Source organism: Chrysemys picta, chromosome 1 (assembly GCF_011386835.1).
Source record: "Chrysemys picta bellii isolate R12L10 chromosome 1, ASM1138683v2, whole genome shotgun sequence".
Lineage (NCBI taxonomy): Eukaryota > Metazoa > Chordata > Testudines > Emydidae > Chrysemys > Chrysemys picta.
The window spans coordinates 216,518,981-216,545,379 of NC_088791.1; the positions used below are offsets into that span (position 1 = coordinate 216,518,981).

Sequence of the window (26,399 nt, forward strand, 5' to 3'; positions counted from 1 at the left end):
ACGCAAAGCAAACAGGCATGGTAGACCACGTTAGTGTGACACTTAATATATTTATATCTGTACATAACATGATTATTATTCAAAACATTTAGAGGAGTAACTTTCATAAGTAAAGCAATCCAAAACCACCCACTGCTTTATCCTAATTCAGCTCTTATCAATGGGTACGTGCATTTTTCTACATAATGCTTATCTGTCCTTGGCTGAAAGCAATTTTACTCTTCCAAATAAACAACCTTAAATATGAACAGTTCATTCTTACAACGAATACAAAATTTAATCTCCCCCACAAGGTGGCCATAATGTAACAGGTGCTGGAGTAAATTGCATTCATTTTAGCCAACAGACTTGTATTTGATCCACTGACTCGGGCCACGTACTTCAAAGGGTGGCTCATTTTTGTAGATATGATTGCCTAATTCTTCCAACGGTGGTTCTGGATCAGTGGTAGCAAACTGAGCCGCTTCCTCAATTTCCTTCCTTACTTCAACATCAATCTCCTAAAACACAGAAGACAAGTGAGGCTGTGACAGAGAAAGCAATCTTAAAACAAATGTTGGTCTGTTTGTATAAAAGGGGGTGGCAGATGGAATAGTTACTGCCCATTGCTGGATTTCCTCCTTTCAGCAACTAATGCCGAGTGAGATAGGCTTACATCAGAAGATCCATATTCAGGCAAACTTCTAGTGGCATTCAATAGGAACTATAGTTGCCTGAATAAGAACTGCAAGATTTGGCCATAGTGCAAACATGGGAGCCTCAAATGCCTAATAGGCTAAAATTAAACTTCAAGCCCAAAGGTCACGTTAGTCATCTTGTCATTCCATAGGGATCATGATCACACTGTCCCTTTCCATTACAGCTGCTGACTGCCAGACACATATGGAGAGATCTTTTGCAAACTTTACCAGTTAGTTAAGCATACAAAACACTCAAGCAGGGAATAATAAGCCATTTCCTGAGGGGTTAGTGAACTCCGGCAACTAACTCCTCCCCACAGCACCAAATGACTGTACTGCAGTCATTAATCACATGCAGGACACTGAGAATTAATAAGCTACCAGAAGTCTAACTTTTCTCTAGAATTACCGCTAATTATGTTCCACTGACTTGTTTAGTATGATTAGTAGTAGATTCACAAGATGAGCCTGGCAGATTTTTTTTTTTTTAAGCGCACTGTACAAGATCAATGATTAAGCTCCCCCTCCAATTTAAATTTTCAGAGTTGTGGGAAATTGAGGGGGGTGTCAGACAATTATTTAATGACAAAGTTTTAACTTTTTGAATCTCAATGTCTATATCCTATCAAAATATATAAAGTAAATTCTTCAGCAGCATTTTTCTTACTTTGCCTTTCTGTAAATTTCAATGGAATTTTTTTTCCCCCATGGGTTTGTGTGTGGTTAAATGGATGGTTATCAACAATTAATCTTTCCAGGCCTATTTAAAGGACACAATTTAAAAACAAAATAACTCCCTCATCATGAAATTTATAATGCACTGATGGAACACCTCAGAGTTGGCAAATGCTCACATTCCAAAGGCTGGGATTGGGACCAGAATAAGGAAAGAGCTCTTATACACAAATTGCCTTCAGAAGGTAAAATATAACCACCTTTGTATGAACCAGGCAGAAAATGAAAGCATGTATATCTGGCTGATCCCATTTACTTTTACATGGAAGCACTATGATCGAATAGTGGCATTCCATTGTTACAATTCTGCATGACAATTTCTAAAACAAATACAGTAGTTCCGTTTCTAATAAAGAACAGAACTTTAAGTGCTTCTATTTTGTAGACTCAAACCTACACACAACTTAAAGAGCTACAGCTGTAATTAATAACATGCATATCCTACATTTCCTCTTTTTCAGTTCTGGTTACAAATTAAGATGTTAAAGCTTTCATCTTTTTAACTGGCCCGTGCCTCTTTCCAGATTTGTTTAGCCAATTCAAAGAAGAAAAATCTTATCTCGATAAACAGCAGAAACTGAAAAGAAGCGCAGAAAGAGTTTAACACAGCTGTAGCATAACATTTGAGACACTTGGTGGAGATGTTAGAGAGGTCTTTCTGGGACCTGTCACCACCAAACTGAAAGGGAATGGGGATGACATCTTTGGAGTTAATCTCTAGTAGCAGTGATTTATCCCTGGGGCTTTCAAAATAGCCTAATTAAAAAAAAAAAAAAAAAAGTTTTTAAATGCACCAAGTAGTACATATTTTAAAAAACTCTTCCCCTCCAAGAGCTGTCACTCAAAAGTTTGCAAGGCGAAATACTGCCCTAAATTCTGTTGTTCATTTCTTACCAATAGCACTTTTATGCAGGCTGGGGGGGGAAACTATTGGCAGCACCATCACAGGGCCACTTACTATAATGTATTGTTTTTCACCGGCTGCTCATTTATGCCTTAATAGGTTAACACCAAGAGTAGTCTGAAAAATATCACTTAATACCTTCAATTCCTCAACACTAGAAAGACTGTTGTTAACCATTCTGTCCTTCAGCAGAGTAATAGGGTCACTTTTGCTTCTGACTTCTTGAATTTCTTCCCTAGTACGATAGCTATGGGAGTCAAGGAAAGACATGCATTATATAAGTTCCACACACTACCACCCAGACATATGAGTTGTGATTACCCATTGACACATAGCAAGAATTTTAATGAACACAGTTAATTTACCACTGAAATAAGGTGAAAAAAGTAATTCTTGTGTGAAGGCTAATGCAATGATTGTGTTGGGAGATCTGGATCCAACTCCCACTCTGCTAGACTGTGCGTGACTGGGCAAGTGACTTACTCTCTCTAAAAGGGATATTTCTCTATCTCACAAGGGATGTGTTAATGAATTCATCTCTGTCAGATGATGGGGGATTTAAGTACTTAGACAGAATATACTTGTATTTTTAAGACAAGTGCCTACATAAGGCAGTGCCTAAAGTTAGAAATGAAAAATACTTAAAGCCATCTCGTGTCATAGCCACTAGAGGACTGCTCCCTACAGTGTCATCTCTCCTCTAGGTTTAAGTGACTGCACTTATAGGCTTCCATTACTTCCCTTTTCAAGTTAAACAGAACTTTCTGAAAATTCAGACTTAGTGCTCAGTTTGTTTGCAAAAAATTTTCCAATGTCTTCACTGGCCCTCTAAACTGGGTTCAGAGTCTTTCCTTTTCTCACATAACAACCAGCAAAAACCATCTGCAGGAAAACGAATCCCCCACTGATACAGGTGCAACTCCATTATTTTCAAGTTATGCTCTCTGAGGGCTGATCTACACTACCGCGGTAAATAAACCTAACTTATGTAACTTCAGTTACGTGAATAACGTAACTGAAGTTGATGTAGTTAGATCCACTTACCGCAGTGGCTCCACTGTGCTGTGTCAACGGGAGAACGTCTCCCATCAACTTTCTTTACGCTTCTCAGGGAGGTGGAGTACACAAACTGATGGGAGAGCACTCTCCCATCGATTTAGCATGTCTTCACTAGTCCTGCTAAATCAACACTCACTGCATCAATTGCAGCACTGCCAATCTACCAGTAAGTGTAGACATGCCCTTAGATCACACAGGTGTAACTCGTTAGAACTCAGTTAAAAAAAAAAATCTTAAAGATGAAGCACAAGGAGAAACAGAATCCTGCTCTTATACTCAGCTGTGAATCAAAAAATTGTTTGATCCCTTCAGAGGGAATGGTGTAACAGGACCACCTCCTCCTAGAAATTCTCATCACCTGACCTTGTTTTCCAGCAGCTAGAAAATATCCTTCCTGAAATACAGAATCCACACGGAAACTCTAGCACAGTCATCAGTCCCCAATGTGTTTAAAAACACTTGGAGTAGAGCTAGTGCGCTAAGGGTGAAAACTACTCAAAATACTAAGATTTAATTTGGAATGAAAAAGTCTAATACCGTTACTTTAATTTCTCTACCAAAGGACAATCAACACTTTCATTGAAAGCACGCACCAGAGAGGTTTAAAAACAAGCCGTTTGTCAGTTAAAGCTTACATAAATAGTGGAAAAAGGAATTTGTTGGTACAGAATAAACAAGGTCTTACTGAATGTAAAATCTTTGAAAAATATATCTAACATTGGGACTTATGCCACTTTGAAATATTATGAGTCAAAGCAACTGAGAGAGATATTAAGTCAGACATTACTGTGATGTGTGCCATATAAACCTATTAAGAGATACAGTATAGCAGTAGTGGTTGGTGATGCGTTATTGGGCAAGAGGATATGAGTGGTCAAATTGATTCTCATAAGCAAAATTTCAACCTTAATTTTTTTTACATGCCTAAAGATGGATTTCAGCAAGGTACCCACATTTCTATATTTTTGTCAGTGGCATGAATTTTTTGATTCTGAGTGTGCAGGTACAGAGAGAAAGAGGGAAACATTACTACCATCATTTCTACCACTCACTAGACCTTGTGTGTAGATTACCCAATAGAGTAAGTTCACACAATCCTTTTTACTGTACCTTATTCCAGGGTCACTCATACTGTGTCCATGATAACGATAGGTCTGTAACTCCATCAGCATAGGACCCTGAAAAAATAAATAGTTTATGGTTGTTTTCATAAGCCTAAAGAGCAACAATATCATATTCTACAGATCCAAGCATTACCCACTCGCCTCACCTACTCATTTTGTGTTTGAATGAGACAACACCAATGCTCCCCTAAACCACCTTTCCAAGCTCACTCTTTGCTTTACACATGATCTCTTGCAACATGGACAAAAAATATTTCATTATCCTGAAACTATTCCTAGATGGGTTTCAAGAAGAACCTTGGATATATGTTTTGTGAAGGCAATTCAATAACTTCACTTGGCAGCTTGTTCTCATGTGTTTAAACAGCATAGCTCCACAGCTTCAGATGTCAGTCCACCATTATTCAGCAAGTTTCAGTTGCATAAAATTGTCCTTCCCTTTCAAGACTGTAATAGAGTTGATCTTGCTCTACCAGTACTGATTAGGTCTCTTGTGCTTCTTTCATGCCAGTACACTTCTAGTGTCAAAAATAGCATTCAAAAATAAATTCATCCACTTCATAAATGGTTCTAAAGTTGTAGATGAAGTGGAACAAACACTCCAATACAGAAGATCTTCATTGTCATTTTATATCATGTCCGAGTTAGTGCAAATTACTGTATATGCCTTCTTTTACAGTTTTACTCTTCCTACATGATCTCACAAAGATTTACTTCGGTTATTTTATATTTGTTGCAAATACAGCAGGATTATTACTCTTTCCCCCACCTTTTAATTGGTAAATAAAATGTTTAAAGCATACTCAGAAATCCTCTCAGCAGAAGACACAAAATGGATGAAAATACATGCTTTTCAGTTTTAATATGATCTTTTTACTTAAGTCAATTAATATTGGTAAAAGGTATTTAGACCATCCATTTCTGTAAAACTGATAGAGAAAAATTTGGTCAAATAAATATTATATAAATAAATGTTTGCTACTGAAAAACTTTCCTTAATTGAGAAAAAGAGATGCAAAGAGAATTTCAAAAATAATTTAACTGCAGAGTACTGGCTTGGTATGACATTTTGTATGTGAGAACAATATAGCACAAAATAATTACCTTATCCATGGTAAAGGACTGATATTGAGTAACTTACTTTTCCAGATCTACAGTGTTCAGCTGCAAACTTCGTTGCCTCTCTCACACAGAGAATATCCATACCATCCACCTGTTGACAGAAAAGCTTTTTAATTAGATCAGAGCGGAACAGACTTCAGAGGGTGAACAATCAATTTAAGTATTCTCATAGATTCAGTATGAATTCATCATCTCTAACAATCTGCTCCATTATAAATACGGAAAAGATGGAAACTGTTCTCACTCTTATCCCTGGAATGTAGTCTCCTCTTTTGTAGTAGTCAGTGCTGGCTGCAGCTCTCTCTACTGAAGTACCCATTCCATACCTGTTGTTCTCACAGATGAAAATGCATGGCAGCTTCCATAAGGCTGCCATATTATATGTTTCAAATATCTGACCCTGGAAGAGAAACAGTAACATGTAAGTTGGGTCCCTCTTTGGATTCTTTAAATTTTAAGTATCAAGGCCTACAGGGGTTCTTTCACTTCCCCCAAAAAAGTCTGGCTAGTATTTGACTTGGATAGTGAACTCAAATTCTGAGTCAGTTCAGTCTTGAAAGAAAATCATAGGGTTGAAGATCTACTTTTCATCTTAACCTGTATGTAATAAAATACTCTCCCATTAAAAAGTAGTATCCTTACCCCCTAGATAGCAAGATTCAGGATAAACTGGTGCACCAAAGAGTTCACAACACTAAAATATTTTCAATAGAAAATTTGAAAATTACATTAATAAAAGCAATGTTGGACTACACATGTAACGTGCTACAGTTCTACTTCAGTTAAATAAAGAAAGTTCTAACAACACTGTTGTATCATCTACTCTATGCAAGTAGAGGTCATGGAAAAGGTCATCACTTGAGAATTCCATTTGCTAGTGGAAACTGGGATGGCTTCCATAGCTGTGAGGAGAGGAGATTTAAAGCACAGATTTCTGTAGAAGTTGCTATAGTTAAGTTTCTAGCCCTTATTGGTAAAATAACCTTCTCCTGAGGGAATTCTGCACCACTGTGCATGCACTGAATTTATGTTTCCCTATAGATTTCTTTGCATCCCCTCAGAAAAATGACTTTCTGATGGGGAAGCAAAGGGAAGCCACAAGAGCAGTATGTTTTGGATGCCCAGGGCAGCTAGCAGAGAGGTAAATCACTGTGGGGTAAGGGGTGGGACTGAGGAAGACCTGGATGGTGGCTCCTACCCTGTGACGGGGGGACGGGACTTCCCCTGCATGGCATCCGGGGCTGTATCAGACCCACCCCCAGATTTCTCTCCCAGCTGTAGGAAGCTCTGCAAACTCTTCCCTCACCCCGCTTCCTGCACCCATCGCTCCTCAGCTGCAGAGGGAGGGATCACTGTACAGGAAACTGCTCCGCCAACTGCCCACCCCTGTGCATCCACACCCCTTCATACTCAGACCCTCCTGTTGAGCCTCACTTAGGGTGACCAGATGTCCTGATTTTATAGGGACGGTCCCAATTTTGGGGGATTTTTCTTATATAGGCTCCTATTACCCTCCCACCTCCTGTCCCAATTTTTCACACTTGCTGTCTGGTCATCCTAGCCTCACTCCTCCCTGCACCCGGACCACCTCAACGAGCCACCCACACCCAGATCCCCACCCTACCGAGCCCCAACCACCTTCACCTGGATCCCCCCCGCAGAGTCCCATTATTGTTGCCCCCAGAACCCCCCCAACAAGCCCCTGTGCATCCAGATCCTCCCTGCACCTGGATCCCCCACTTAGCTGCCTGCACCCAGATTGCCCCACACAGAACCCTCTCAACTCACACCTGGATCCCCCATACACTAAGCCCCTCCTCCTGCTTTGCTGAGCCTGCCTGCCCACAGCTGGTGCATCTGGCATGGAGGGGCAGGGCCCTGAAGTGATTCTGGGGCAGGCCCAGTCCTTGCTCTGTGTCAGGGTTGGGTGCAGCCTCACCACTGAGTCTGTGTCCTTGGAGGGGAGCTGCACAGTGATCTCCCACCTCTGTGCAGCCAGTGGCCTGTGCTCCCCAATGCCATGATGGAGCCTCCATATTTATTAGACAAATAACATTTGCAGAATTTTAAAATACTTTACACAGAATTTTTAATATTTTGGTGCAGAATGCCGTCAGTTGTAAATAACCTTTCATATGTGACTCAAATACAAGCGGATGAGGTGCTATTCCCCACCCCAGGTCTTCAGGAAGACAGGTCTATTGTGTCTGCTACTGCTCATGGAGATTTCCAAGCACCAACAGAGCGAAGTCAGAATGAAATTAACACCACTAGTCAGTTTGAGTGCTGCCCTTGAGAACCCTGGACAGAAGAGAAACTCAAGAATCATGTCAACGTCATGCTTCTCCTACTTAGGAAAGCCATGAGCAACAGCAGAGGCAGGCACTGAGAGCTGTTCATAGGGCAGGTCCAGAGTACGCAAAGACATCTCCCCACAGCACTTGCAGACTGAGACAGGGCTAGAATAGTGAAGACCCGGCCCCACTCCCTCACAGCTTCCTGGAGGGGAAGAGAGCTCCAAATGCGGGGAGTGGTGGGGAAATGGCACTTCAAAATTATAAGAAGGCACCTACTAGCAATAAGTTTAAGTGAAAGATGTGCTCCCGAGCATGTTCAAGACCCTGGTAAGAATTCCAGGATCCTTTGCACTTCTGGTATGTGAAGAACCACTAGGGTGAAGACTTCCACCACCACCACTTCTCTTGTCTTTCAGATCTACCTTTGGAAAGCAAGCCTAATCCCCTAATTTATAAACTTTCCAAACTTAAATTTTCCAAGCTCTAAAATATTTCTAAAATTCAATCAGTGTGAATGCCTAAAGTATGTAGAGTGATTAGACAGAGCAGCAGTCTGATAGTGACCAAAAGTTATCTGACAACTGCTCAGCAATCTATATGACATAAGTCTGGCTCTTAACCAGTTACCAGTGGACAACTGTCCACATTATAAAACCCTCCCTTCATCACAACTGCCAAACTTACTGACTTCTACATAAAAGTCACAAAGTGATTGAAATGAATGTCAATAGGGCATACATAGGACTACTCTTACTATACACATTTAAATCAAGAAAGCTTACTTGATTGGCAGCACCATCTCCATATAAAGTCAAACAGATCTCATCTTTGCCAAAGTACTTACAGGCCAGGGCAATCCCAGCACCAAGGGGAACCTACAGTGAATTATAAAACAGATTTAACAAGTCAAACTGATATTTTTAGAGCAACATTTGGAACAGTTGGAGACAGAGAGCTGTGAACTATAAAAATTAACTTTTGTAAATGTATGCAATTAATAATGAAAAGTATAGCTACAAAGGCTGTTAACTCATTTCCATAAGATTTGATTCCTGTTACAATCTAAACTCTAGTTTTCACATAACATTAAATAATATCAATAATTTAATCTCTGTTAGATTCAGCTATATGTTTTGGTTTGTAAAGAATTAAGTGGAAACCAATTTAGACTATGGCCACGTATAGCAATGATTGCTGTAGGAAGACCCATAGCAAGAAAGGTGATGCTGGCACAGAACCTAAGTGAGATTTAATTTGATTTTAAAATGCTAGACATTTGCATTCTGTATCATAGTACCTGAGCACCAACAATGCCATTGCCACCATAGAAGTGATGGGCATACATGTGCATTGATCCTCCTTTTCCCTTAGCACATCCTCCTTTTCGACCTGAAAGGTGTAGGCATATAATGAAAAGAGGTTACATTATAAGTATCTGACAGGACACAGCAGGTAGCTACAAACAGATGGAGAGAAAGAAAACAGTGCAACAATTACAACTAGCATCAAAGTAAACAGGAAATGAGATTAGCAAGAGAAATGAAAACAAACATCTACTGGAAGAGTCCAATCATTCTATAACATCTTAGTATTTTCTAACAAGGAAGCAGATCCTACTTGTGTTCAGACAACACCCCTCTCCCCCCACCCCCAATACCTCTGATACATGCTGTAAGCTATAGCAGAGAAACACTGTTAGTCACAACCTTGGGTAAATATGGTTCCTGAGAGAAAGGTTCTAACCTGGGTTTTCCTGACCAGTCTAATCTATCATCTCAGCTTCACTGTAGCAATTACCATAACAAGAGTACCCTCGTGTAACCAGGTCACCTCTGCACAATTCAGTTGTGCATTACAGATGAAGCCATGCTGTGCTACAGCTCCAGTAAAGACCCAGACAGTAGTAGAGCTCAGGGTCAGAACCATCCAAACTGCAAAACTGGAGGGTGTCAAGCCCTATCATTAATAAATAAGGTCCACCAAAAGCATAGTTTAGATGGGACCTATAGCACAAATAATAATAAAGCTACTGTAGCAAGACATGCTTCTAGATAATGCTCATGTAGACAGAGTCTATGATATCAAGCAAAGCTTTCAGAAGTGGTGTTCACTGAAAGGAATAGCATTTTGTATTACTTCTCATAACTTGGAGTAAGTATCTGAGTATTAAAGTTACTTTGTGACTTTATTGTGAGGCATCAGGAGAGGTCACAGAATACTGATGATTTACTTTACCATATTACTGTGTGACATCCCATGTCCCAATTTATTTAGTATTTCATAGTCAGTTTAGATCAGCGATACTCAGACCTCAGTGGTTCAGGAGCCACATTAATGATCAACATTACCCAAAAGAGCCACAGCAGTGTAAATTCACCGTTTCGTTTACTATAGTACTATATATATTTATATTTAAACAGTATGACAGGAAATATTTAGTTTTTTATATATATTATTCTTAGAGCAAAATGACGAAGTATTATTATTTTATCAACTACAATTGGTTAATAACATAGTAAAAGCATCTTGATTGGTTAATAATTAAATCACACCGTGTTTTAATATCATGTGCTGCAAAGAGCCACAGGAGACACATTAAAGAGCCACTTGCAGCTCGTGAGCCTCAGTCTGAGTATCACTGGTTTAGATGTTATCTGGAAATTCTGATGCAAGCTAAGTACAGCAGTGCCTGGATCCCCATTTATCTTTATTATTTCATTCAACATGAACCTGTAAGCTCAGCAAGGATCTCTCGGACAGCAGTTCCGCGCGTGTAGGCATAGCCATGAGCCCGGTATGCTGTTATCACGTGATCTGTTGGATTTATGGCAGCTTCGAGTCCAACACAGCACGCTTCCTGTTGTAAAGGAAAAATAAGTCTGACAACAGGGGACAAAACATGAGACTCCTCTAGCCAGCTCTTGAGGCTGGGGGCCACGGTCCTCATCCATACTTAGAAGACATGTAGCAATGAGCCCTGCACCTCAAAGGAGACATATGCCTGATATATGGGGCTGGAGCTAGGTCCTTTGAGAGTCACTGGACTACAACAGTCTGCAGCTCCAAAATAATCAAAACCAGCATAGGAGGAGATTGATGATTAGGTCAAGGAAGGTGAGAAACTAGGAAAGCTTGCAGACCACTGTCATTGCCTGTGTTCAACCACTTAAGCACTGCTCTTCCGATGCGCACCGTAACTGACCTTTCCATTCCCCATGACCAGCGAGTGTGGGAGACAAGTATCACCAGCCATCTCACAGAAGAGGGGATTTTGCACCACACACCCAAAAAGGGGGAAAAAGGACAGGCAGCAAAACTAGGCCACAGACATCCCTAAAGTTCTTTTCCTGCTGGCAGATGCTATTTTAGAGGCCAAAGGTTTTTTGCCCCAGCCTTCCCAAAAGACATCTGGGAAGCTTGATGTGAAGGAAGCAGGCAACCCCAGCCCTGCCTACACCTCCACATTAGCTCTAAACAGAGCATTGCAGATGCTGGTTCCCTGTGCTCATCTTCAGCAGCTTCCTGCTTTCTTCCTCGCTGCTGTTGCCCTGAGGAAACTACAGGCAGATGATCCTCCTACCTCATTAGCTGGGGCACATATGATCCAAAGTGGGTTTTTTTTTCTGTCTTTTTAAATAAGGAAAAATAGGCCAAGTTTTGGTTTATACATATGTTGAAAGAGAAGGGGTGTCCGTGATCCAGCTATGCTTTAAGACTAAGATATTTTCCACTGATATATGGAAAATGTCTTAGTATATCTAAACTTAGCTCCCTCTTCATTCAAACCCCTACATTAAATAATGCAACACACACAGAATCCACACTTTATGAACTCTCTGGACCTGTCACTCACCTGACCATCATATAAGTGGCAGAAGCCACGAATAATCTTCTGTTTATACAGCTGGTCTGACTTCAGTTCCATGCGCCGAATGGTCTGCATAGTCCGGTAGTAATGGAGTCCCTCCTCCCGAGTCAGCACTGCTGTGACAGGAGGGCCCTCTTCCAGACGATGGAGATCGCATTTCTAAAGAAACAGTCAAGGAGGTATTTCAATAAGGTACATGTTCCTGTTTGGCATCTCAGCACTAAAAATCCAGTATTTTAAATGTATGTTCAAGTTCCACATAGTTTTTGAACAGTAAAACCTGACTATGTCTAAACCAGTGGTTCTCAAACTTTTCCAGACTACTGTACCCGTTTCAGGAGTCTGATTTGTCTTGCGTATTCCCAAGTTTCACTTCACTTAAAAACTACTTGCTTACGAACTTAGACATAAAAATACAAAAGTGTCACAGAACACTATTACTGAAAAATTACTTACTTTCTCATTACCACCATGTAATTATAAAATAAATCAGCTGGAATATAAATATTGTACTTGCATTTCAGTGTACAGTATATAAAGCAGTATAAACCAGTCATTGTCTGAATGAAATTTAGTTTGTACTGACTTCGCTAGTGCTTTTTATGTAGCCTGGTGTAAAACTAGGCAAATACTAGATGAGCTGAGTTGAGTTGAAGCTCTGGGGTGGGGCCAGGGATGAGGGGTTTGGAGTGGAGGAGGGGGCTCAGGGCTGGGGAAGAGAGTTGGGCTCGGGGTGCAGGGGGGTGAGGGCTCTGGCTGGGGATGCGGGCTCTGGGGTGGGGCCAGTGATGACGGGTTTGAGGTGTGGGAGGGGGCTCAGGGCTGGGGCAGATGATTAGGGTGTGGGCTCTGGTGTGGGGCTGTGGATGAGGGTATTGGGGTGCAGGCTGCCCCAGGGCATCGGCGGGAGGAGAGAACTCCCCCTAGCCATCTCCCCACCCACAGCAGCTCCGGGGCTGGGGGGAGAAGCTCCTCTCCCCACTGGCAGCCCTGCACACCCCAACTTGCTCCCTTCCCTTCCCTGCCCAGCCTCTACCTCTCTCCTCTGCAGGCTCCTGTGGCTGTGCACCTGCAGGGCCCTTTATAGCCGGCTGCGTGGCCACGCAGCTTAGAGGGAACTTAGACACCCAGTCCTTTAGTAGGAGTATTCCTTTTTAGCAGGCCAGTCTACTTTGTCTGTGCCCTACCAAAGGACAGAAAAAAAAAGTCTGATCCTTTTACATGGCTGTCTTTCTGTGGAGGAAGGGGTCATACTGCTATCTGGGGTCAGATAGGGAAGTGGTGGTAATGTACTCAAGTTCTCCCCACAAGATTGTGATGATCAGAATGTTTGTTCAAGGGGTCTGCTGTAAAATAATTAATAGTGGTGATAGTTACACAGTCTTTGTTACACTTCAGAGTTAATGCTCCATTAAGAGGATGGCAGCATTTTGTACCCCACAGCTATTAGAGCAGTTTCATCTCCAGTGCCAATCCACTGACACCAGTGGGCTTACACCAGGAAGAAGTTGACCCAACTATTCCATCTGCAGACTCAGGAAGACAGCACTGCTTCACAAGTCACATTCCAAAGACAATCTTAAAAACCATAATGGCTAGCAACATAGGTGTGACACACTGTACCTCAAAGTAGCACCCTGGAACCGCCATATTCACCACTGTGATATTATGATGTTTTGTACAAAGTATGCCTTGAGAGATATCATTTTATAAGTTTAGGATTTAGAATGCATGTTTCTATTTTTATTTCTTAAGGTAACTATCTGCTTTATGCCTACCACTTAAAATCTATCTTTCTGTAGTTATTATAAGTGCATAAACTAAAGTTAATGTTTTATCCTTACCAGTGAGTTTGTCTAAAGTGCTTGGGAAATCTGCTCAGGTCACAAAGGCTGGTGCATGTTCACTTTCCTATGAAGAAGTGGTGAACTAAGTAATGAACTTACACTGGTCAGGCTTCTGACCAGTGCAAGATGGTACAGTTCTGGGGTATAAGGCTGAGAAGCTGGGGGGGGATTGGCTGGAGCCTCTATCGCTGGTTTATGTGTGGCTGGGAGATCACTCATGTAACTCAGTTGGGTGTGTCCCTGCCTGTGGATGGCTGTGTAAGTGCAGTGCCTGTCAGAGGTTTGTAGCTTGACATCAGCATCACAGTGTGGGAGGCAAGCCAGGTTGGTGGGTTTGAGGGCTCAGCAGTCCCACAGTTCAGGATGCACCCCGGGGACCCCATCACAGTAGGACCAGGTCTTATTCTATACACCAGCACACAGAGGGCCTTTTGTACAGGATCTCTCTTTGCCTGCTAAAAGGGGCGTCACCTTTGCAACATACTGCCCTCCCCCACCCTTATACCATGCAGGAAGATTCTGTGTGATTCTGCTCCCACCAGTCTGGATGAGTGGGAAGTGGGTACTTCCCAAAACCTGAACAGGAAGTGAGCATAAATTATCTCAGATGGAGTCTGAAGTAACAAACTGTTTTCCCCTCTCTGTGCTCCAGAACAACCTCTCCTTCCTGGGGTAGCTAGTGGCATAGGAAACAGTCTCCAGGGGCTGCAGCAAATCAAACAATTACAGAGGATGCCCCATTCCCTCTTGCATGTTCCCCAGATGCCACACAGACATGAGGGAAAGGCTGCATGCTTAGGATATGGAACCCATAGCTTCTGCTATGGTGTGACATTTTGGAGTCCACCCAGACCAAGCTACTGCCTGTCCTTTGGATGCCTTGGTGCTGTGCAGCCATGGTTCAGATCTCCAACACCAGCAGCCAGCCCACAAGCATACAGTTTCACCCTAGCTCTGACCAGCCCAATTACTCTTTGCTGGGTGATGCCAGCCCTTCCAGTCCCAAGTCTCCCTGAATAGGTCTGTCCCAAGTTCTTAACTACCCGATACTTGGATTTTTCACATCTGATCCGTGACCCCTGAAGACATGAAGCCAGTCCCCCAGATACCAGTTTATTTTGGAACACACACTCCACACTGTTTGCACAACAGAGACCTGCTTGGTATGAAAATAAACAGACAACCACAGGCTTTGCACTTTCCTATCGGATAAAATCCATTTTCTAATAAGAGTTACATATTGCCTGAAAAGTTTCCCAGCTTACCCCTTAACTATAAGGGGGATCCAGTATTCACATGCACTGGCTTCCTCCTTGCCCCGGCAGTGCCCCACCCTCACTCCACCCCTTTTCCCCCAAGGCCCCACCCCCAGCCGCCCCTTTCGCCCCGGCTCTGCTGGAACAGCTGATTGTGGCAGGCAGAAGGTGCTGGGAGGGAGGGAGAGGAGTTGATTGGCGGGCGCGAGGGGACGGAGCTGGCTGCCAGTGGGTGCTAAGCACCTGCTATTTTTTTTCCCGTGGGTGCTCCAGGGCTGGAGCATTCATAGAGTTCGCGCTTATGCCAGTATTCACTGATAGCCTCCTGCCTTGAGACTGTCCTCCAAGTTCTGGATGCTCTTCAATTCAAACCACTTCCATTTTAAAATGGTTTGCCTCCCCCCCCCCCCCTTCAATCACTATTCACAATAGATATTCAAAGTGGGGAAAACTCCCTCCTTTCTTAGTTTTCGAAGACTGTGATTTTCTTTTCAGTTTCAAGCCATTTCCCTTTGATTTGATGGTTCCTCATTGTTTTTTCTTGGACCTGACAATGGCTACATGTTTGAAGCTAGTAGCTGGAGAGGTAGTTCCTCTCTGCCTGATTGCTTCACCGCCCTGTTGTGAGGTGATGCTGAAGTCTCACCACAGTATCTATCACAATTTTATATATATATATAAACTGATAGGGCCAAGAGATGAACAATGGTATTGTGTACTATTAAGGGCCCGGTCAATCCAATGCCCACTGGCATGCGGGGTATAAAGACAGGAGACCTTCATCCTCATGAGTCCGTGCAGAAGCTTAGTACATGTCTCAAGGGCAATTTAAGCTAAAGGACAAAGCTGGCACAACAATAAACGGGTATAAACTAGTCATGAATATAGACTGGAAATTAGAAGGTTTCTCGCCATCAGAGGATTAAGGTTCTGGAACTGCCTTCCAATAGGGTTAGTGGGGGTAAACAGCCTCCCTAATTTTAAGTTAGAGCTTGATGTGTTTATGAACAGGATTATATGAGAGGGTTGCCTGAACATCAGGGGGCTGGACTCCAGGACTCAGGAGGTCCCTTCCAGTCCTAAATTCATGATATTTCAGTTTTTCATCTCAATAATTTATGCTATTTTTTGTTTTTTAGTTACCTCAGAATCTTACATTAGCATTTCAAATATCCCAAACAGCAACAATTTTTACTCTTGCCTCGTAACTTGCCTTTATTTCATGCACTGAGGAAATATCAGTTGTGAACTCCTGCCAGGTGCAGATAGACATAGAAATGTGTGGTTCTGAACATTCAGAAAATATGTCTTTTCTTACAGAGAAATTCACAGTAGTAATATCTACAACAATACTTCTATTTAATTCTAATTCTCAAAAATGAAATATTCAACTTCCTTACCTTAATATCAAATGTAGCCTCACTTGCGAAGTCAGCATAGTTACGAGATGCCACCACCACACGGGAAACCTATAAAAAAAGCAATACATGTTATTTAAATTTAGAAGTTAACAACAATCCCAAGAAAAAAAGAACATTTCCCCAGCCATTTAAACATGTAGCACATACAGTACTTCCAGATACTAATGGAAAGTGTTTAACTCACAAATTATGTTTATCTTCCCATAGTACTAGAGAGTAGTTTGGATTTTAACTTGTACCCCACCCCCTACATATTAGAACTCCTTTTCTAACTTGATTTTTAGAATTTTTTTACACAGAAGATTGGGTACCATCTTAAACTCGCAATCGTGATCAATTATTAAGTAATAATGGAAACAGACAAGGATTCTGAACAGTTCTTAAGACCCTGAAAGAATCAAGAGCATCAAAATCAAAGGGCAGCTGTATTTTTGTATGAAATTTACCCTGTGAGAACACAGGTTGAGTGGGACATAGGCTTTGTCCTGGCCCTTTGCATAGGGGTGAATTTCACCTATATTAGAATAGCAAGAAAAATACTAGTTTTCTGAAATTTAGGCTGCTCTAACCATTTCAAGTTAACAGCTACCCCAGACCAGCCCCCATGACTTGGCGGGATTTAAAATTATTCACTTCTAGAGACAACCCAGACCCACTTTAGAAAGGTAATGATAGGAGCAGATAGTTGAGGAACAAATAATAGCATAGATGGAGCCAGAAAAGCATAGTCATATCTTGGAAACAGTGTGAAAACATAAGGGCAAGGGACCTAAGACACAGAAAGCTTCAAGAAGGAAATGTAACAGAACAGGCAGCACATTTTAAAATAAAGTGTGCATGGATTAGAGGGCTATTCCACACTCAACACTCCTTTGTAACTCTCATAAATGATGGTTATGTTGCAACATAATGTAGCTGAAACCCCCCACACACACACGATACAGACATCAGGATTATCCATCCATCCACTGTCTATACAGCATAGTGAATACAACATTTTACCTCTGGTTCCAAAAGCCCAAGCTGCTATCTAGCTATATAAAAGAGCAGTTCCAATAACTCATTCAGCCAAGCTGCTGACATATATGGTCACCTGAAGGGTCATATAGCACATCATGTAGTTCACCTCCCATACCACACTGAAAGGATTTTTTTCAATTTTACTTTTTTTTTTTTTTTTTTTTTATAACGTCCTTACAGATGGCGGTCACTAGTCTGTTACGATTGTGATCCTACAAGTTACCTTGGCAGTTTATTCTATTGCTTAAGTGATTTTATAATCCTAATGTTTTTCCTAATATGAGCAGGTAAGACATGTTATCCAGGAGTGGGCAAACAGACACGCCAGTACATAATACTGCATGTACATCTTTGGAATAAGAGTCCATGGGGTGTGTCTACACTACAGAAATACACTGTAGCAGCACCACGGTGTAGACACTTCCTACATCAACGTACAGGGTTTTCAATCAATGTAGTTAATCCACTTCTCTGAGAGGTGGTAGCTACACTGATGGAAGAATCCTTCCATTCACCTCACCACATCTACACCACGGGTTAGGCCGACCTAACTGTGGCGCTCAGGGTGCAAAATTGTTCATATTTAAAAATAAAGTCGCAATTAATGACCAGAAACCAGAGTGAACTGCAGTCTAAGCCTGGTCTACCTAAAACTTAGGCTGACCTAGTACATTGCTCAGGACTGTGAAAAATGTATACACACAAAATTTTATATTATATATAGATAAACGTCTATACACAAATACTACATTGTTATATATATTGTATCATCTCTCAAGCATATTATATTTCAACATACTACAAAGTTACTACCAATCTACAGAATATCAGCAAGCTAAATATGATCCTATTTCTTCCTCCATTACCTTTCAACCTTCATCCCGCAGCCCATCACTTTTCATCCACATTCACCAAAATTTGGCATAACATGCACAATCCACATTACATGACTGAATTCACTGATACCATCACTACATTTAAAAGGACACTGACTTCTTTACACTCTTCATTACTTATTCTTTAAAATATTGTGGGAAGAGGCTGCACTTTCATCCTGTTTTGATTTACATTTGGGTTTTTCCCCCCCAATGTTTTGAATGGAGCAGATGACATACAATTATTTTTCTTTAGTAACAATTCAAGTTTTGGCCTGAGGGTTGGTAAACATCTCTCTTTGATAATTAATATCAGTAACCAGGGATTTGGGATACTTATTGTTAGATTGTTGCTTGGCATCAACTGACAGAAAAACAGAACTATTTTCATACTTAACAAGAAATATTGTTCTGTTTTACTTTCTCAGAAATGGAGTACAAATTTAAAAACAAAAACAATTAACCCTCCACTTTTAGACTCTGAAGGACTTTCCTCACACTACAAACATTTTGAAGCAACCTAAAAACCCTAATATCCTTTTAACCCTTCTTTAATGCAACAGATTAAAAGAAAATACAACTAAGATTAAAGATATTCAAGAAAAATTCTGAAAATTAGATTAAATTAGTAAAATGTAGCAATACTAACAGTGCTCTCTAGCCATTTTATAGGTGAAGTTAAAAATGAGCAAGGAGTTTAGGTTTATATAAAAAGGCTAGCAAGTTTGTAAAGCAAATTACGTATATATATATAATTTTAAATGGCTAAAAGCAAACCTTTACAGAAGTGATGTGCCTTACCTCACTAACAGCTCCCTAAAGTAGCAGCAATTGGAGGAAACAAAAGAGAGAAAGTCAACAGCTGTAATAAAGCAATTCAGGGAAAAAATAATCAACAGACTGTAATTTCTCTTGCTTATGGATGTACTTTAAGGCCTCATGGCTTGAATCTTCCCCGCTCTGGACTTCATGAAGTCATTTAACACCTGTGCACATGGAGTGCCAAGTCGATGTAAAAGATTACCTTATGAAGTGCATGTAAGTGCTACTCTTGATTGGCAGTATGTTAACTCTGACTTTGCACCAGTGTAAGTAACAAAATCCAGGAAAAAGAATCAAACCCCAAATTTTCAAACCTGGAAGCCTAAAATTAGGTTTCTAACTCTATATTAAGATATCTCAATAGAACTAGCTTGGGCACTCAAATGTGCAACACTCCAGAAAGTCCAGGCCATTTCCAATTGGGTGCCTCAATGTAGATTCAGGAGCTAGCTAGCAGCACCTGGATTTTATGACTTAAAGATCACAGGTGGCAAATGAGCTGCATCAGAGGGGATGGCTCCAGAAAGGGCAGTCTGCTACTTCCAGTTACAAAAATGACAAATAGCCCTTTCACTTATTAGAGTCCCTGTTGTTCAGGGAAGAATCCTGAAGTTTCTGTCTATAGGGACTATCATTCTGAAAGTAAAGGCTAATAAATGCTTAAATTGGGGTACATAGTCTCATAATCTTAAGTGTCCTGAAATGTATTTAAATTTTCAGTTCTTGATTAAAATGATCTTCACAAAAGCAGTGACAACATGTATTGTCAAGAACTAATGCCAGCAGTATAGAAGGACACCATAAGAGTTAAAAGCCTGGTTCTCGCCTGCTTTAATACTGAGTGCATAATCTGAAGGGGGAAAAAAAAGGTTTGTCAGATATTAAATAATGTAACACTTCATTGGTAAAGTTACTTTACAGATTCTCCTAAAGGCATTTTCCCTCTCAATAGAGGTTCCCTCTCCTTCTGCAGGGGTCTTGATTTCTGCAAGAGAGCTTTCCTCCCTTCCTGAGGTAGCACTCTGCCATTGTACTATCAGTCTATAAAGCTAAAATTTATAAAGGGTTTGGGGGGTTGTTTTTTGAGTTTTCTCAAAATGAAATTTACTAGAAATCAATTTTTTAAACTGCTTCATGGAGCTTAAATTTAATACATTTTATTTTGCTGTAAGCACACTGAACATAAAGTGGAACAACAAGCAAAAAAACCCCAAACATAAGATCAGTGGGGTGTACAAGAATACACAATGAAAGGAGAATGGAAGAAAAACCCCATAAGAATTGGGCTGCAACAGAGACATCGAGTGGGTGGAAGAGGAAAGGCAATTGACAATTGAAAGAATTCTCTCTGCTTCTACTCATGCCCTCACGCCATAATCTTGGAAGTTGATGATTGGTCAATCAGCCTGACAAGTTTAAACAGCAGAGACAAAACTCATTAGTCCAGGCTACAGACCAAGCAGGAGCACAAACCTGATTCAGAAAAATCTACCATTTTAGTGTAGTGCTCAAAAGTGTGTTTGGTGCTTTCCAGACATGTAATAAGACAGGGAATAAGACCATGTGGTGTGGAATAAGGAGGAGGGAGCAATAGCTCACTAAGCTCATTTGTCCCTGTTATATTCCTACCCTGCCCTCAAACTTGCCAATTTTCATTTACAAAATTTCTCTATTACTGTTCTCCTCAGAATGTTGCCCACTCATCCACTGTTCCTACTGGATGACCTTAGGCAAGTCACTTCACCTCTATGTCTCAGTTTCCCTCTTCTGTAAAATGAGGATAACTATATTTACCTCTTTTGTAAAGTGCTTTGAGATCTTTGGATAGAAAAATACTATATTAGAATTAGGTATTAGTAACCACTTTTACTTTCTATTTTTAACCCACTAAATCCTCATCTTTGTCAAAATAACTCTTACCCATGACAATCCCCCTCCCACTCCATGTCCTCTCTCCATACAGCAGGCCTGATTCTGATTTGCCTTGCTTGTTAACCAGAACTAACTCTGCTAAAGTCAGTTACATGGGTATAAAAACTAGTGTAGAAAAGATGAAAGTCAGATCCATTAATTTTTAGCCTCTCTTCCAAAATCTTCTCCAAATTAGCCCCTACCATGCAAGAGTGAGCAAGTCACTATCGCTCTCAGGGCTTGTCTACACTTACCATGCTCTAGCTGCACTGCCGTACCGCTTAGTGACGACATTACCTACACCAACAGGAGAGCGCTTTTTTTTTTTTTTTTTTTTTTTTTTTAAACTGGCATAGGTACTCCACCTCTCCAAGAAGTGATAGCTGTGTCAATGGGAGAAGCCCTATCAACATAGTGCTGTCTACACCAGAAGTTAGGTCAGCACAACTATGTCACTCAGGGGTGTGGAAAATGCATACTCCTGAGCGACGCAGTTATACCAGCATAAGTTCCTAGTGTAGACCGAGCCTTAGAGGTCTGTACTGAGTGGAAAGCACTCTGCTACACAAGCTGGCTTTGCCAGCCTTTTTCCACCTAGTATGAGATCCATGTGCAAGAAGTCACTGAGGAAGCTCTTTTCCCATGTGATATTGAGGAGGGTCAGTGGCTCACTGAGAATAGAGTCAAAAGTCATTGTCCTCACTGATTAGTTTTAACACCACAAAGTTGGTGGGCTGTCTCTCACTCACTGGGGACCTCTTGTCTATATGGAAATGAGTTGCGAAAGAAGGGTAGGGATCAAAACTTATAACATTATGATGTAAGCTCATATAAAACTTCATTAAACAAAGCAATTTCACTGAGCGTGGGACATCTTTTCCTTAAAATAATCTGAAATTTCAACAGCCCAGTACAAGATTAGGGAATTGTCTGACTATATGCTTCCTGAGACATAAATTCCATACTCAAAATACAAACAAACAGCAAAAAGATACACACTAACAGTCTTCATAATCATGTTAGTACACTTGAAGTGGGATCATTTCTCAGATCATATGAACAGAAGAAAAGTGGGAAATCTTAATTTAGAGAACATCCGTATCTGTTTCAGATAGTAATCCATCTTTGAATGAATCTCTTTAGCTCACCTAGCAACTATTTTTAAAAGCTTTCTTTCCAAAAGCATACTAAGAGAATTTGACCACATATGCTAACATCATAACACTTATTTGCACAAGTACTAGACACTGGGTTACACAGCCTAAGAACAGAGCACAATATGAAAAATCCTGTAAATTCACACAGTAGTAGTTCAATAATGTCTTCTGTGGTTCACTCCCTTATTTGGTGTCAACACTTCAAAAGTTATTTTTAAAAGCTCACCACCAAAATGAAATCTAATCAATTTTTAAAAAGGTTGGTCTCATCCACGATTTTTCTGAGTTTGCGCACAAAACTGACTAGACATGGGAAACAGTGAAACTTCCTTTGTATAAAATTATGTCAAATGTACAAAGTAGACAAACTGAAAAATAATTTTATTCTCTGGTCTTTAGTAACCTTAGGATGACACCTGCAACAACAGTAGGAAAAAAATATATATACAGTGGTAGAATGTTTTGACAGTATCTGTAAGTTAGCATTTTTGTTAGCATTTTGAACTTTCCCTCTCAACCAACTATTCTCATTTTAATCCTTAAGTTTAGCTATTTTATCACTAAAAACAACTGAAGAGAGTGAAAAGGGAATTTTACACTAGATTAGTGTGGGCTGACCCCAGACCCAGGATCACTGAGGTTAACAGTCAGGAAAACATTAAGTCCCCTTTTCCTTCCCAAAATATTTACCTTTCATTAACCCATTCACTATTGAACCGCTCTGCATATTACTCTGCTGATGTTTTAAATTGATATTCTATTTAAACTCATGCATTCTTGTTCCATTAAGTACATCTGGCAAAAGATGCACTGAAGACAATTGAAGTCTTAGGGCTTGTCTACACTGGCAACGCTCAAGCGCTGCTGCAGCAGTGCTTTAACATGGCTTGTGTGGTTGCGGCAGAGCGCTGGGAGGGAGCTCTTCACAGCACTCTAAAAAAACAAACACACACCACACCTCCACGAGGGGTGTAGCTTCCAGCACTGGTGCACTGTCTACACGGGCTGAAACTTGCTGCGCTCAGGGGGGTGTTTTTTCACCCCCGAGCGAGAAAGTTGCAGCGTTGTAAATTGCCAGTGTAGACAAGCCCTTAAGAAGCTCAAGCTACTCCCTGCCCTCCTTAACCCGCTCAGTGCCTCAAGATCACTCCCACTTTCGCTCCTTACTTCCCTTCACTATCCAGAGTTCCCAAGGGTGAAGGAAAGGTTGGACTGACCTAAGTAGGGTAGGACAAAGCACTCTGCAAAGACTGTCAAAAAACAAACAAAACATTTTTCATTCAACTATAGTAAGTCACTAAACAGCACACCCTTCCAGCTCCTAGTGAGCCCAAACCAAAAAAGATTGTTGCTCTGCCACTAAAACACAGGACCAGCTCCTACTATCTGGTTTTAATAGCATTTCATGTGATAATATTCATACCACTGCAAGTTTATACTGCACTTTACAAACCTGTATTGACATATTCTGCCCTGAACTATTTACAAAGTAAGTTAATCAAGACAGATACAAGATATGACAAGCTGATATAAGAAAAGGCTTGAGGTTTGATATTGAAAGGGTAAAAAGAATCTCTGGAAGTGAGTTTTGAAGAAAGAGCTAAGGAGGAAACAAGATTTGGCAGATGAAAAGAGGGAGACTATTCCAAATGTACCAGCAGCACGATGGGATGTGTGTAACAAAATAATTGGGAAGAACATACAGAAACTGACAGACTGAGGAGAGTCTGCAACGCTCAAGAAGAATAAGTGGTGATGGTAGGGAGAATTCAGGAAGCAATCAGAAAAAGAACATTGTTAAGCAAGAGTTTGACAGTTCGTCTGCACTTAAAATGCTACAGCGGCACAACTGCGCTGCTTTGTAGTGCTTCAGTGTAGACACTACTCACACCAACAGGAGAGATTCTCCCACTAGTGTAGGTAATCCACCTCCCTGAGAGGCAATAGCTAGATCAGTGGAAGAATTCATCCTTCAACCTAGCACTGTCTACCTAGGGGATTTAGGTTGGTTTAACTACACTGCTCCAGGGTGTGGATTTTCACCCAGCAGTTAAACTGACATAATTTTCTATGTAGATCAGGCCTGAGACAGAGGACCAGATACTCAGCTAGTGTAAAAGAGTACCCATTTACACCCACGGATGATCTGACCTGAATTAGGATGTAAGACAAAAAGTGATGCAGCAAGAGCTAACAGAAACAGGTAGGAAATGGCAGGTCACCTCAAGGAGATATTTTCAACTTGTAGTGAATCTAAATAAACCAAACCCATGTTCCAATTTACTATGTATAGTTGTGTACATGTATAAAGGGTAATTGTGCCTGGACCTGTAAGAGAGCCCCTGGAGGGAACATCCTCTGCTGGCTTCAACAATCTGATTTTATAAAAGAAAACCTCACTGTAGTAGCACGTACCCAGACACTGCCCTCAGTAGTGCCCCTTTCTGGGCCAGGGATCCCTCCCCCCCTTCACATAATAGAAGGCAGAGACTGAATCACACCACTCTTCGCGTTCTCATTGTAAACGTCTTTAAAAAGCGGAGTGACTCCGGAGTGCGGGTGACATCAGCCCCCCGGTTTCAGCAGTGGGCGGGCCCGTCGTGCGGGGAGTTTAGTTTTATTTGTAGCCAGACAAAAGGCGGCATCTAGGGGCGGCTCCACGTCCCCGTTCTGAAGCGGCCCCACCCCGGTCCCGGAGCCCGGGCTGGAGCAAACTCACAACCGCGCTCCGCTTCTGGCCCTCCCCGGGTGGCCCAGCGGCCGGGCCCGCTCCCCGGGCAGCGACGCCCCCGGCCCCTCACCGGTCTCGCGGCAGCGGCGGCGGCCGGGCCCTGCAGCACGCGGGAGAGCGCGGCCAGCAGCATCTTGCGCATGAGGGGGCGGCTGCGCCTGGCACGAGCGGCCTCCTGCCCTCGAGTCTCCTTCAGCGAGGGCCGCTCCCTCTCCCGCCGCTGGGCCGACCCTGAGCGGCCCGGAGTGACGGCGGCGGCTTCTCGCGGCGCTGCGTTCCAGCCCGCCCACTTCCCGGTTCACCAATACGGCCGACCGACGCCTTTCCCTGAGTTTCCGCGCGCTGTCCGCGCCTCTCCCCCACCCGCGAGCCCGCTCCTCCGGGCCTGACCCGGCTGGGATGTGCGGGGAATTACCACGAGTGCTAGTCATAATAATAAACATTTATTACTAATAATAAATAAACATGAACATTTATAATCATGAATATTTATTAATAATCATACATAACACAGTGTTATTAACACGAGTGCATTAGTGAGCTGGTGGGTAAAGCAGGGTCAGGGGGCCGCTCCCCAGGGCCCAGGGAAGCAGGTGCGGGAATGTTGGCAAAATCAGGCATTAAGGGTGCAGCGGTGCCGGTGCCAGCTCCGAGTCGTGTGCATGCACATGAGACTCTCAGCAGGAGGGAAAGGGGGCGTGAGATTAAATGTACGTTTCTATCCCTGGTTGCTGGAAACGTGAGCCCTCAATCGTCAAACATTAGAGAAGACGATTCTCTATTAAATTAAAAACATCAACTGTTATTATTTTCATGTGCTTTTTTTAAAATCTCAGATTTGGGGGGAGGGCTTGGCGCATGATCTCTTAATGCTCGTGGTTAGCAGTGTTGCACTGCAGGGGACTGCAAAGGAAAGTTAGGATAATGAACTGAATGGGAATCTAGCCAGAAAACCACTCAGACAAGATCTGACTGAAAAAATTTGAATTTTTTTTTTTAGCAAAAAAAGGGATATATTTTAAAACAAATTATGAAAACTGTTTCTGATTTTCAACCTACTCTAGTTAATTTCTCTTTTGACTGTCAGCAACTGGACTATCCAATATGGCTGATATCTGTAATACAGGGTTAAATAGTAATATTAAAATTTTTATTAAAGTTAATGTTTAAAATTAAATATACCCAAGTTAAAAGGGAAGGTACTGTACATCTGGGGTCAGACTTGAGTTATGAGGGATTACAGGTATCGGTTACAAGGATCACGAGATACATACATATCACATAACCAGCATAGACCCAGATTGGGGTGCAGGAGTTTTTAAAGTGTCAGTGGATAAGCGGGCTCGGGTACACAACCCATGGAATGTATTAAGAGTCCAAGTCAGTATCAGTGTAGCGAATAAGTACATGGGTGGGGTGCGTCCCTTGGTTCGTCAGGGAAGGAAGTGGGTTATTTCCCTGGTTGGTGGTCTCGATTACTCAACCTGGTATTGACGGTGTCCCATGATGTGTTCTGTATAAATGTCTCTGGATCACTTGATGGTGTTGGACACCATGAGCTGTGTCATGA

The 26,399-nt window shown here is 41.7% G+C and overlaps 1 protein-coding gene across 2 annotated transcripts; it reads right to left on the reverse strand.

Moving 5' to 3' along the window:
- Positions 1-30: 30 nt before the first annotated feature.
- On the reverse strand, positions 31-25,087 carry PDHA1 (pyruvate dehydrogenase E1 subunit alpha 1). 2 transcript variants are annotated; one of them, XM_005281572.5, is made up of 12 exons: positions 24,900-25,087; positions 19,010-19,024; positions 16,293-16,361; positions 11,775-11,948; positions 10,652-10,778; positions 9,219-9,310; positions 8,704-8,796; positions 5,869-6,024; positions 5,644-5,715; positions 4,489-4,556; positions 2,458-2,566; positions 31-500 (listed from the first exon to the last, which is right to left on the reverse strand). In XM_005281572.5, the coding sequence occupies exons 1-12, from the start codon at positions 24,969-24,971 to the stop codon at positions 336-338; spliced, it is 1,212 nt and encodes a 403-aa protein (XP_005281629.1). In that variant the 5' UTR covers positions 24,972-25,087; the 3' UTR covers positions 31-335. The 2 variants fall into 2 exon arrangements, with proteins under 2 accessions (XP_005281629.1, XP_005281630.1); XM_005281573.5 differs by lacking the exon at positions 19,010-19,024.
- Positions 25,088-26,399: the final 1,312 nt, after the last annotated feature.